Below are 13,392 nucleotides of genomic sequence, written 5' to 3'. Positions count from 1 at the left end.
AAGAAAGGGCTGGGAACAGTGGCTCACGCCTGTAATCCCAGCACTTTGGGATGCCGAGGCAGGCGGGATCATGAGGTCAGGAGATCGAGACCGTCCTGGCTAACACAGTGAAACCCTGTCTCTACTAAAAAACCCCGTCTCTACTAAAAATACAAAAAATTAGCCGGGCGTGGTTGCAGAGGGAGACTCTGTATCAAAAAAAAAAATCGAAGTTTAGTTTTCTTTTTTTGGAGAGGGAGTCTTGCTCTGTCGCCCAGGCTGGAGTGCAGTGGCATGATCTCGGCTCACTGCAAGCTCTGCCTCCTGGGTTCACGCCATTATCGTGCCTCAACCTCCCGAGTAGCTGGGACTACAGGCGCCCGCCACCATGCCCGGCTAATTTTTTCTATTTTTAGTAGAGATGGGGTTTCACCGTGGTCTTGATCTCCTGACCTCGTGATCTGCCTGCCTTGGCCTCCCAGAGTGCTGGGCTTACAGGCGTAAGCCACCGCGCCCAGCCTGAAGTTTAGTTTTCTAGTTGTGTTTAAAATATGCTCTGCTATGGTTTGAATGTTTTTGTCTCCCCCAAAATTCGTATTTTGAAATACTAATCCCTATGGTATTAGGAGGTAGGACCTTTGGGAGGTGATTAGGTCATGAATAAGATTAGTGCCCTTATAAAAGAAACCCAAGAGGGACCACTGTCCCTTCTACCATGTGAGGACACAGCTAGAAGGCACCAACTATGAACCAGAAAGTAGGCCCTTACCAGACACTGAATGAACTGGAACCTTGATCTTGGTCTTCCTAGTCGCCAGGACTATGAGAAATAAAATGCTGCTGTTGATAAGTCACTCAGTTTATGGTATGTTGTTTTAGCATCCCAAATGGACTAAGAAACAGTTTCTAAGCTATATCAAAATATCTTCCCAGGGACCTGCTTTGGAATGATTTTAGTCATCTTTGATGACTATTTCTGATGATTCAGAAATAGATACTGAATTCCATTCATTGTGCATATGATTCTGCATGAAATGCTGTCTGTTGTTACAAAATTGAGAAAAGTCAAGTTAATGTTCTCTGAATTTATTTTCTTATTGGGGAAGAAGACCAAAGACATGAAAAATGCCATAAGGACAATTAATGAAGATGAAGAAACAGTGGTGACTTGAAGTTGGTTGGGGTTTATAAACAAAATTTACAAGCCTGAAGACAGAAACCAAGTTCTTATTTGGGGATCATAGATTCTCCCTTATTTTGATAAGATGTGAGTGGGGATAGGAGGTGATAGGATTTAGCAAAGAAAACTGAAGCAAAAAAGTGGGAAGAAGATCAGGATAGTATGTAGAAGCCAAGAGATGAGTTTGAAGGATGGGAGGTTGGCAGAGCCTTTTGCAGAGAAGTTAAAAGAATGGAGAAAAGGCCATTGATTTTGAAAATAGGGTACCATTAGTGAGTTGAGAGAATAGCTTTGACAATGAGGTAAGTAAGGAACAAAGGCTTTAGGAGATTTAGGAAGTACGGGGGTAATGAAAGAACTGGAGAAGCAATGGATAGAGACTACTGTTCCCCCCCCCCCGCCCCGCCCCAAGATACGGTCCCACTCTGTTGCACAGGCTGGAGTGCAGTGGCACGATCATAGCTAACTGCAGCCTCAACTTCCCAGGCTCAAGCAATTCTCCACCTCAGCTTCCTGAGTAGCTGGGACTACGGTCATGTGCCACCACACCTGGCTAATTTTTTTTATTTTTTGTAGAGATAGGGGTCTCACTCTGTTGCCTAGGCTCATCTCAAACTCCTGAGCTCAAACACTCCACCTGCTTCAGCCTCCCAAAGTGCTGGGATTACAGGTGTGAGCCACCACACCCATCTGAGACTACTTTTTGAGGAATTTTGGAAAGGAAAAATTGAAAATTAGCATGATTAAATGAAGATATTTTTTGGATGGGTTGATCTGTGTAGAATTTAAGTCATACATAAAAATCCTTTTTTCATATCTTTCCTGATGACTCCAAAAATCTGTATTATGGCCGGACGTGGTGGCTCACGCCTGTAATCCCAGCACTTTGGGAGGCCAAGGTTTGGCGGATCACCTGAGGTCTGGAGTTCGAGACCAGCCTGACCAACATGATGAAATCCCATCTCTACTAAAGATACAAAATTAGCCTGGCATGGTGGCACATGCCTGTAATCCCAGCTACTTGGGAGGCTGAGGCAGGAGATTTGCTTGAACACAGGAGACGGAGGTTGCAGTGAGCTGAGATGGCGCCATTGCACTCCAGCCTGGGAAACGAGCAAAAGGCCACTTCAAGAAAAAAAAAAAAAATCTGTATTACTAGGTCTCTGTAGTCCAGTATCTCCATCAACCTAATTTTCCAGGACATTTAGCAATCTCATTAACAGATTTAGCAAGTCTAAAAGCAATATTATCTTGTCTATCCTGTGCTCACAATTTCCCCAGTTTTTTTAAAAAATAGCTTCATTGAGGTAATAATTTACCTATCATAAAATCCTATTTAAAAAATGTAAAATTCAGTGCTTTTTTTTTTTTTTGAGATGGGAGTCTTGCTCTGTCACCCAGGCTGGAGTGCTGTGGTATGATCCCAGCTCACTGCAATCTCTGCCTCCTGGGTTCAGGTGATTCTTGTGCTTCAGCCTCCTGAGTAGCTGGGATTACAGGTGCTCGCTGCCACACCTGGCTAATTTTTTCTTTTTTCTTTTTTTTTTTTTTTTTTTTGAGATGAGTTTTGCTCTGTCGCCCAGGCTGGAATGCAGTGGTGTGATCTCTGCTCACTGCAACCTCCGCCTCCTGGGTTCAAGCAGTTCTCTGCCTCAGCCTCCCAAGTGGCTGGGATTACAGGCGTCCGCTACCACGCCCGGCTAATTTTTTTGTTTTTTTAGTAGAGATAGGGTTTCACCATCTTGGCCAGGCTGATCTTGAACTCCTGACCTTGTGATCCACCCGCCTTGGCCTCCCAAAGTGCTGGGTTTACAGGCATGAGTCACCGTGCCCAGCCTAATTTTTGTATTTTTTGTAGAGATGAGGCTTCTCCGTGTTGGCCAGGCTGATCTCGAACTCCTGACCTCAAGTAATTCACCTGCCTTGGCCTCCCAGAGTTGGGATTACAGGCGTGAGCCACTGTGCCTGGCTTCAGTGGTTTTTAATAAGTTTACTCAGTTGTTTAATTATCATAGTCTGGTTTTAGAACATTTTCATCATCCCTATAAGATCCCTCATGCTGGCTGGGTGCAGTGGCTCATGCCTATAATTCCAGCGCTTTGGGAAGTCGAGGCAGGAGGATCGCTTAAGCCCACTAATTCGAGACCTGCCTAGGTGACATAGTGAGACGCCTGTCTCTTTAAAAAAAAAAAAAAAAAGAAAAAAAGAAAAAAAAAAAAAGCTGGGTGTGGTGGTGTGTGCCATTAGTCCCAGCTACTCAGGAAGTTGAGCTGGGAAGATCACCTGAGCCCAAGGAGGTTGAGGCTGCAGTGAGCCATGATTGTGCCACTGTACTCCAGGCTGGATTGACAGAGTGAGACCCTATCTCAAAAAAAAAAAAAAAAAATTCACTTACTGCGATAAGAAGGAAGCAGAGCCTAATGTAGTATACTTCAAAAACTAGCTACCAAGGAGAGAAACAAATCCTGTAGCAGAGCTAAGGGACAGCGTAATTTAGCTTCTGCCTCGCCCCGTGTGCAGAATCTATACTGGTAAATTGACCATATCCTGAGAATTTTCTATATTATCAAAAGTAGAGAGAAGCACATTGGGTATTCTGATTTTCCCTCTTTTGAATGAGGAATGGGGAAATGGTTGCTGGGGGGAAATCAGGAAAAATAGAAGTAGGGACAGTGAATAGTAGAACTGATTGTCTTCAAAGGAAGTTTTCTTGGCCCACGGGAGTGGTAACACCCTCCACCGCCATACAAGTAGGTGGTATGAATCCTGGTATAAAATAATGAACAAGGCCAGGTGCAGTGGCTCACGCCTGTAATCCCAACACTTTGGGAGGCTGAGGCAGGTGAATCACCTGAGGTCAGAAGTTCGAGATCAGCCTGGCTAACTAACATGACGAAACCCTGTCTCTATTAAAAATACAAAATTAGCTGGGTATGGTGATGCGCACCTGTAATCCCAGCCACTTGGGAAACTAAGGCAGGAGAATTGCTTGAACCCGGGAGGCAGAGGTTGCAGTGAGCCAGCATTGCGCCACTGCACTCCAGCCTGGGCGACAGAGTTGAGACTCTGGTTTTATTTTTTATTTTTATTTTTTTTGAGACAAAACTGCATTTCAGATTACCTGCTGTCTCAACATGGTGAAACCCCGTCTCCACTAAACATACAAAAATTAGCCAAGCATGGTGGTGGGTGCCTGTAATCCCAGCGACTCAGGAGGCTGAGACAGGAGAATCGCTTGAACCTGGGAGGTGGAGGTTGCAGTGAGCTGAGATTGTGCTGCTGCACTCAAGCCTGGGTGACAGAGTGAGACTCCATCTCAAAAAAAAAAAAAAAAAAAAGACTGTTGGAGGAAGGGTAAGAATAATATTCTCAAATCAATATAAATTATCTAAAATTAACAATTTAAAAAATAAAAAGCATAATGACTTCAATTGCTTTTTGTTTTATACTTTTGCCATTGTAGAAGATAATGTCTCTGTAAATACTTGAAATTCCAAAATTCCTTTAGCTTCATTTTCTTATATTATTTTGACAGATTTATGTGTATCTATACAGATAGAATGATAGAGAAGAAATTTTAAAAAGACCATACTATATATGCCATTTTAAATCACATTAAATTTAACTATAAAGATGTCTATAATCTCAGTATTTTAATGATAATTTTGGTTAATTTTAGATTTGGAATGGTTTTTTTTTTTTTTTTTTTTTTGAGACAGAGTCTCGCTTTGTTGCCCAGGCTGGAGTTCAGTGGTGCGATCTTGGCTCACTGCAACCTCTGCCTCCCCGGTTCAAGCAATTCTCTGCCTCAGCCTCCCAAGTAGCTGGAATTACAGGCGTCTGCCACCACACCCGGCTGATTTTTGTATTTTTAGTAGAGATGGGGTTTCACCATCTTGGCCAGGCTGGTCTTGAATTCCTGACCTGGTGATCCACCCACCTCAGCCTCCCAAAATGCTGGGATTACAGGTGAGCCACCGTGCCTGGCCTGGAGTGATTTTTTTAAAACTTTCATCTTTGTGCATTTCTGCATTGTTTGAGTTCTTTATAACAAGAGAAAATTTTATTTTTCTAGAAAACAAATGCTATAAACAAATATGTCGGTCGTTTCTAACTCTGGTAACAGGAAGAGTATGTGTGATTATAATAATTTTTTTCTCTTTTTTTTTCTTTTAAAGAATATTTCTCTCCATTTTAAAATTTAAAGTAAAAAAACAAAAATGCTTGATCATTTCAGAGTAGACTAAGCCAGATTTAGAGGTGATTCTTTGTCTGGTTCATAATATGCCGTATGGCGTAGAAACATAACTTAACTTGATCTGAAAAGTGACTTCTCAGGAGCTGGCAATCCAGTTGTGGAAAGGATAGTCCTTAGGAGTAGGTATATTATTATGGAAATTCAAACACATGCATTTTTATGGTGTTATTTTTTTATTTTATTTTATTTTATTTATTTAGTTTTTTGAGATGGAGTCTCGCTCTGTCACCCAGGCTAGAGTGCAGTGGTGGGATGTCGGCTCACTGCAAGCTCCACCTCCCGGGTTCACGCCATTCTCCTGCCTCAGCCTCCTGAGTAGCTGGGACTACAGGTGCCGGCCACCACGCCCGGCGAATTTTTTGTATTTTTAGTAGAGACAGAGTTTCACCATGTTAGCCAGGATGGTCTCGATCTCCTGACCTCGTGATCCGCCTGCCTTGGCCTCCCAAAGTGCTAGGATTACAGGTGTGAGCCACCGCGCCCAGCCATTTTTATGGTGCATTTAGAGGACAAAGTATGTTTAAAACTATTATCTTTGTCCCAGGAGCAAATACCTTATGAAAATTATGCTGAGAATGAGTAAGTTAATATTATACAGAAGAAGCCTGCTGTGGAAGCAAAGTGGTAAGGTACTGATACTGTTTTAGTTAGCAATTATACCATGTGTGAAATAGAGTAGATTTCTCATTTCCTGAGGATTTTATAAACTGACAGTAATATATAAACTAGTTTGTTAGTTACAGAAAGCTAGTCACTGTTAAAATTAATGTGACTTGGTATTGTTGGATTGAAAACTAGAAAAAAGTTAATGACAAGATAAAGTTTCTCGTTCTGACTTTGTGACGGGGAGAGTGGTTACGATTATAGACTAAGAAAAGACTCAATATAATCCAGTGTAAATTCTTTAATGACATAATAGCATAGCAAAAGTCACTACTTTTCACTGGTTTTTTTTTTCTCTCCCCTCACCCCCAACTGTCTTCCAGACCCAGCAACCTAAAGAAGATGGAGTTTATGTTTTTCATCCTCATAGTCAGCCAGTTAGCTGTCTTTACTTCTCACCCGCCAATCCGGCCCACATACTGTCAGTGAGCTATGATGGCACGTTACGCTGTGGGGATTTTTCCAGGGCTATTTTTGAAGAGGTAAATGTTAATGTGTTTACATGCTGACTTCAGATGATATTCTAGATTCTTTATGAAATGCCACATGAATAATTATTATACCAATTGGGAGAAGTGGTATAGCAGAAGGACTTTGAGAACTACGTTGCCTAAGTTCAAATCCCAGATCATCTGTTACTAGTTGTGTGACCTTGACAAGTTGCTTAACCTTGTTGTGCCTCACTTTCCTTAGCTGTGAAATGGGATTTAACAGGACTGACTTTATAGGGTTGTCATGAGAATTTAATGAGTTTATGCAGATAAAGTACTTAGAACAGAGCCTGGCACATAGTATGTGTTTGCGCTTGTTAAATTTCTCTTTTTTTCTCTCCCAAAGCTTTTAAATAAAATAACTTACTCTTCTATTTTTAGGCATAAGACTTGTACTTAGCTGGGTGTGGTGGCTCATGCTTGTAATCTCAGCACTTTGGGAAGCCAAGGTGGGAGGCTCACTTCAGGCCAGGAGTTCCAGACCAGCTGGGCAACATGGCGAGACCTTGTCTCTACAAAAAATAAAAAATATTAGCTGAGCTTGGTGGTGTGTGCCTATAGTCTCAGCTACTCAGGAGGCTGAGGTGGGAGGATCACTTGAGCCCAGGAGTTCAAGATCAGCCCGGGCAACATAGTAAAACCTTGTCTCTAAAAAAATTATCTTGGTGTGGTGGCATGTGCCTGTAGTCACAGCTACTGAGGAGGCTGAGGTGTGAGGATTACTTGAGCCCAGGAGATTGAGGCTGTAGTAAGGCCGTGATCACATACATCATTGCACTTCAGCCTGGGTGACAGAGTGAGACCCTCTCTCAAAATAAGACATCTTCTACTTAATGTTTAAAACAAACATATCATTTGAGATGAACTTTCAGATTTGCTTAACTGTATCAGATTGCCTCAGTAAGATAAGTCAAGTTGAACTTTTTCATTTTATTTTTTTTGAGATGGAGTTTCACTCTCGTCACCCAGGCTGGAGTGCAGTGGCGCGATCTCGGCTCACTGCAACTTCTGCCTCCTAGGTTCAAGCAATTCTTCTGCCTCAGCCTCCTGAGTAGCTGGCATTACAGGCACCCATCACCATGCCCGGGTAATTTGTTGTTGTTGTTGTTGTTGTTGTTGTTGTTGTAGTAGAGATGGAGTCTCACTCTGTCGCCCAGGCTGGAGTACAGTGGCGTGATCTCGGCTCACTGCAACCTCCACCTCCCAGATTCAAGCGATTCTCCTGCCTCAGCCTCCTGAGTAGCTGGGACTACAGGCGCGTGCCACCATGCCAAGCTAATTTTTGTATTTTTAGTAGAGATGGGGTTTCGACATGTTGGCCAGGCTGGTCTCGAACTCCTGACCTTGTAATCCACCCGCCTCAGCCTCCCAAAGTGCTGGGATTACAGCGTGAGCCACCATGCCTGGTCAGATTTGCCTATTCTGGACATTTCATATAAATGAAATCATACAATTTGTGGTCTTTTGTGACTGTTTTCTTTAACAAAATGTATTCAAAGTTCATCCATGTTGTAGCCGTGTATCAGTACTTCATTCCTTTTTATGGCTGCATAATATGCCATTGTATGGGTATTCCACATTTTATTCATCTGTTCATCGTTTGATGAACATTTGTGTTTCTGTTCTTTCTTTATATATTTATTTTTGAAACAGAGTCTCGCTCTTGTTGCCCAGGCTGCAGTGCAGCAGTACAATCTTGGCTCACTGCAACCTCTGCCTCCTGGGTTCACGCCATTCTCCTGCCTCATCCTCCTGAGTAGCTGGGATTACAGGCACGTGCCACCACACCTGGCTAATTTTTGTATTTTTAGTAGAGACAGGGTTTCACCATGTTGGCCAGGCTGGTCTTGAACTCCTGACCTCAGGTGATCCACCCACCTTGGCCTCCCAAAGTCTTGGGATTACAGGTGTGAGCCACCATGCCTGGCCTTACTTATTTTTATTTTTTGAGATGGGGGGTCTCACTCTGTCACTCCAGCTGGAGTGAAGTGGCTTGATCTCAGCTCACCGCAGCCTCTGCCTCCTGGGCTCAAGTGATCTCCCACCTAAGCCTCCTGAGTAGCTGGAACTATAGGCATGTGTCACTATGCTTGGCTAATTTTTGTATTTTTAGTAGAGACGGTGTTTTGCCAAGTTGTCCAGGCTGGTCTCAAACTCCTAAGCTCAAGTGATCCACCCACCTTGGCCTTCCAAAGTGCTGATATTACAGGCATGAGCCGCTGCGCCCAGCTGTAACTTGTATTTCAATAAGCCTGACTTTAAAACAATAGGTGGAGAACTCCTATAGCTTAATTAAAAAAGCTAACCCAATTAAAAAATGGGCAAAGGATCTGAATAAACATTTCTTTAAAGAAACACAAATGGCACCGGGTGCGGTGGCTCACCCCTGTAATACCAGCACTTTGGGAGGCCGAGGCGGGTGGATCACCTGAGGTCAGGAGTTTGAGACCAGCCTGGCCAACATGGTGAAACCCCATCTCTACTAAAAATACAAAAATTAGCCAGGCTGGTGGCGGGAACCTGTAGTCCCAGCTACTTGGGAGGCTGAGGCAGGAGAATCGCTTGAACCTGGGAGGTGGAGTCTGCAGTGAGCTGAGATTGCGCCACTGCACTCCAGCCTGGGCGACACAGCGAGACTCTGTCTCAAAAAAAAAAAAAAAAACCACAAATGGCAAATAAGCACATGAAAAGATTCTAAGCATCATTATTCATTAGGGAAATGCAAATCACAGTGAGATACCACTTTACACTCACTAGGGTAACTGTACTTGCCAGTAATAAAAAGTGTTGGCAATGATGTGGAAAAATTGAAACCCTCATATTTTGAGAATTGGTATGTAAAATGGTAAAGTTGGTTGGGGAAAGTTTGACAGTTCCTTAAATGTTAAACAGAGTTACCATATAACCTAGCAGTATCCCTCCTAGGTATACACCCAAGAGAAATGAAAGCACATGTCCACACAAAAACTTGTACAGGAATGTTCATACCAGCATTATTTGCAATAATACAAAGAATAGGCTGGGCACGGTAGCTCACACCTGTAATCTCAGCACTTACGGAGGCCGAGGAGGGTGGATCACTTGAGCTCAGGAGTTCAAGACCAGCCTGGCCAACATCGTGAAACCGCACCTCTACTAAGAATACAAAATTGGCCAGGCACGGTGGCTCACGCCTGTAATTCCAGCACTTTGGGAGGCCGAGGCGGGCAGATCACGAGGTCAGGAGATCGAGACCATCCTGGCTAACACGGTAAAACTCCGTCTCTACTAAAAATACAAAAAATTAGCCAGGCGCGGCAGCGGGCGCCTGTAGTCTCAGCTACTCGAGAGGCTGAGGCAGGAGAATGGCGTGAACCCGGGAGGCGGAGCTTGCAGTGAGCCTAGATAGCGCCACTGCAGTCCGGCCTGGGCGAAAGAGCAAGACTCTCTCAAAAAAAAAAAAAAAAAAAAATTAAAAAAAAAAAAATTAGCTGGGCGTGGTAGCGTGTGCCTGTGGTCCCAGCTACTCGGGAGGCCTGAGGCATGAGAATCACTTGAACCTGGGAGGCTGAGGCTGCAGTGAGCCAAGATTGTATCACTGCGCTCCAGTCTGGGTGACAGAGGGAGACTCAAAAAAAAAAAAAAAAAAGTTACACATGGTACAATTTACCACTTATGTGTATAATTCTGTGAGTTTTGGTGAATTGTGTACACATGTGTAACTATCATAATCAAGATATAGAGCTGGGTGCAGTGGCTCACACCTGTAATCCCAAGACTTTGGGAGGCCGAGGCGGGTGGATCACTTGAGGTGAGGAGTTCGAGACCAGCCTGGCCAACATGGTGAAACCCCATCTCTACTAAAAACACAAAAAATTAGACGGGCATGGTGGCTCACGCCTATAATCCCAGCTACTCAGGCTAGGCGAGGGAGAATCACTTGAACCTAGGAGGCGGAGGTTGCAGTGAGCCAAGATTGCGCCATTGTACTCCAGTCTGCATGACAGAGTGAGACTTCATCTCAAAAAAAAAAAAAAAAAAAAAAAAAAAAATTTCCATTTCCCTCAAAATTACGTCATGACCTTTTGTAGTCATTCTCCTCCCAATGCCTGCAATCCCTGGCAACTACTGATGTGATTACTGTCCCTATAATTTTTGCCTTTTCCTGAATGTCAAGCAGTTGGAATTATATGATTTGTAGCCTTTTGTATCTGGCTTTTACCTAGGGTAACACTTTTAAGGTTCATTCATGCTATTGCGTATATTCGTAATTTGTTTCAGATACAACTGACTAAACAGTTACCTTATACTAGGCACTATCTTGAGTGTGCTTTATATACATCATTATGCCTTTTAACACCCTAGAAAATGAGTAATGTTATTGCATTTAACAGGTGAAAAAACTGAGGCAGAGAGGTTTATGAGGTTGCTCAAGGGCATAGATGGCAGAACAAGAATTTACACCAGGATTTGTGTGACTCCAAAGCCCCTGCTCTTAGCCATTTAAATATATTGAGTATGCCAAGTTTTCATTTGTATATATTGGTCTTTTTGTGGGATGTGAAGGTTGTGATGCCTTTAACATATTAATTTATTCTTAGTTTATAATGCTTGTTTTTAAAACTAAAAATCAGAAGTTCATGATTCAACAATATGAATTGTGGTCATTCCCTCTTAGTTGACAGGAAGATTTATTTTTTATTCTTTACGTGCATGAGTCCTAAACCCAAAGTGATTGCACTGTGGATTACATGTGATTAAAAACTTAATAACATGCTCATGATATAGCCGGGCGTGGTGGCGCACACATGTAATCTTAGCTACTTGGGAGGCTGGGGCAGGAGAATCACTTGAAGCCAGGAGGTGGAGATTGCATTGAGCCGAGATCATGCCACTGTACTCCAGCCTGGGCAACAGAGTGAGACTCTGTCTCAAAAAAAAAAAAAAAAAAAGCTCATGATAAAATATTTACAGTAAATCAGATATGAAAGTAAATCTGCCTGTTCTTCATTCCCATTATCCACAAGTAACTGTTGTTGCATATCTCGAGTATGCTTCCACAAAGTACACCTATGCTTACAAGCATATAGTTACACATTTTTTTCTCCTCTTCTTTATACTAATGGCTTCATACTAATATACATAGCCTTTTGCACGTCTTTTCACTTAATAGTATATCTTGGACAGTTAATACTATAAAACTACCTTATTCTTTTTAGCATTGCATGGTATTTCAAAGTAGAGGTGGACCATCATTTATTTAACCAGATCTCTCTTGGTGGATATTTATGTTGCTTCTTATTGCTATTATAAGCAATCTTGCAGCAGACATTGTTATAGATCTCTTAGTGAAATTACTGGGTCAAAAACTATAAGCATTAAACATTTTGATAGATGTAGCCTGATTAACTGTCAAAAAAATGTATATATTTACTCTTCTGCTGAGAGTAGGTGAGCATTCAGCTGTGTGTCTTGGACTTGGTTGGCAAAGTTACTTTGCATATTAAAATATAATTTCAATTGGGTAGAATTCAGATTCAGTTCTTTTCTGTTAAGTTTCACAGGGTAGATCTGGAACTGAGGTTTTTTGGATTGAGAGATTTGGGATGTAGCCCTGACATGGGTAGATGGGCCATTTAATTGTAGACACAGCTGATCAGTGCCTTTGTTTCTTTCTTTTTTTTTTTTTCTTTTTAATTTTCAGTTAGAAGGAATAAGTTCTAATGTTCAGTAGCAGAATAGGGTAACTATAGTTAACAGCAGCGTATTGTATATTTTAAAATAGCCAGAAGAGAGGACTTGAAATGTTCCCAACACATAGAAATGATAAATATTGAAGGTAATGGACACCCCAAATACCCTGACTATGTTTCCATTATGTCCTGTGCATCTGATGGGGATGATGAGAGGATAAATGAGGTTATTTGGGTAAAGTGTTTTATAACCCTTTTACCAAAGAATTTGTGCTTTGGCTTTCTTTACAAGAAGAGTGTGATATAAGCTGATTGTTACTTATATTCTTAGGTGTATAGAAATGAAAGAAGTAGCTTTTCCTCCTTCGACTTCTTGGCAGAAGATGCCTCCACTTTAATAGTAGGACACTGGGATGGAAATATGTCACTGGTGGATAGACGGACACCTGGAACTTCTTATGAGAAACTTACCAGTTCTTCTATGGGAAAAATAAGAACTGTTCATGTCCACCCAGTGCATAGACAGTATTTTATCACTGCCGGATTGAGGTATGGTCTTTATAAGACTTTATGATTTAGACCTTTTAATGTCACAATTACATGGTTTAGTTTGGTTGTCAAAGATATTGTAATAAAATATTACAAAAGGTATTACTTTTGTAATACCCAAAGGCCAAGTAATTTTCCTTTCTATACTGATTGAGACTTGAGTGATTTTTTTTGAAAATGAGAGATTCTTTTAGATTTAATAAATAGTGAAAAAGCCGAAAGAAATTTTTGTTTTCCTTGGCATTATATGCATTCGCCTCCAATGTTATGAGAAGAAAATTTAAATTTCACAGAAAAAAAAGTTATGTGTGACCTATAACTTGTTGGCCTGTGTTAACTTTTTTCTTGGAAGGATTGAAAAACCAACTAGAGGCCGGGCGTGGTGGCTCGTGCCTGTAATCCCAGCACTTTCGGAGGCCGAGGTGGGCAGATCACGAGGTCAGGAGATCGAGACCATCCTGGCTAACACTGTGAAACCCCGTCTCTACTAAAAAATACAAAAAAAATTAGCCAGGCGTGGTCGCGGTCGCCTGTAGTCCCAGCTACTCGGAAGTCTGAGGCAGGAGAATGGCGTGAGCCTGTAATCCCAGCACTTTGGGA

The 13,392-nt window shown here is 42.1% G+C and overlaps 1 protein-coding gene across 3 annotated transcripts in view; it reads left to right on the top strand.

The window, feature by feature from the left end:
* WDR76 (WD repeat domain 76) overlaps positions 1–13,392 on the top strand; it is a 41,060-nt gene that overhangs the window by 17,897 nt on the left and 9,771 nt on the right. For all 3 annotated transcript variants that reach the window (XM_032175392.2, XM_032175389.2, XM_032175394.2), the window contains exons 9-10: positions 6,404–6,562; positions 12,575–12,792. In XM_032175392.2, coding sequence (XP_032031283.1) covers positions 6,404–6,562; positions 12,575–12,792 — 377 coding nt within the window. The remainder of the gene's footprint in view (positions 1–6,403; positions 6,563–12,574; positions 12,793–13,392) is intronic.

The sequence above is a fragment of the Hylobates moloch genome, unplaced genomic scaffold (genome assembly GCF_009828535.3).
Source record: "Hylobates moloch isolate HMO894 unplaced genomic scaffold, HMol_V3 SCAFFOLD_14, whole genome shotgun sequence".
Classification (NCBI taxonomy): domain Eukaryota; kingdom Metazoa; phylum Chordata; class Mammalia; order Primates; family Hylobatidae; genus Hylobates; species Hylobates moloch.
This window is presented reverse-complemented; position numbering and strand designations above follow the sequence as displayed.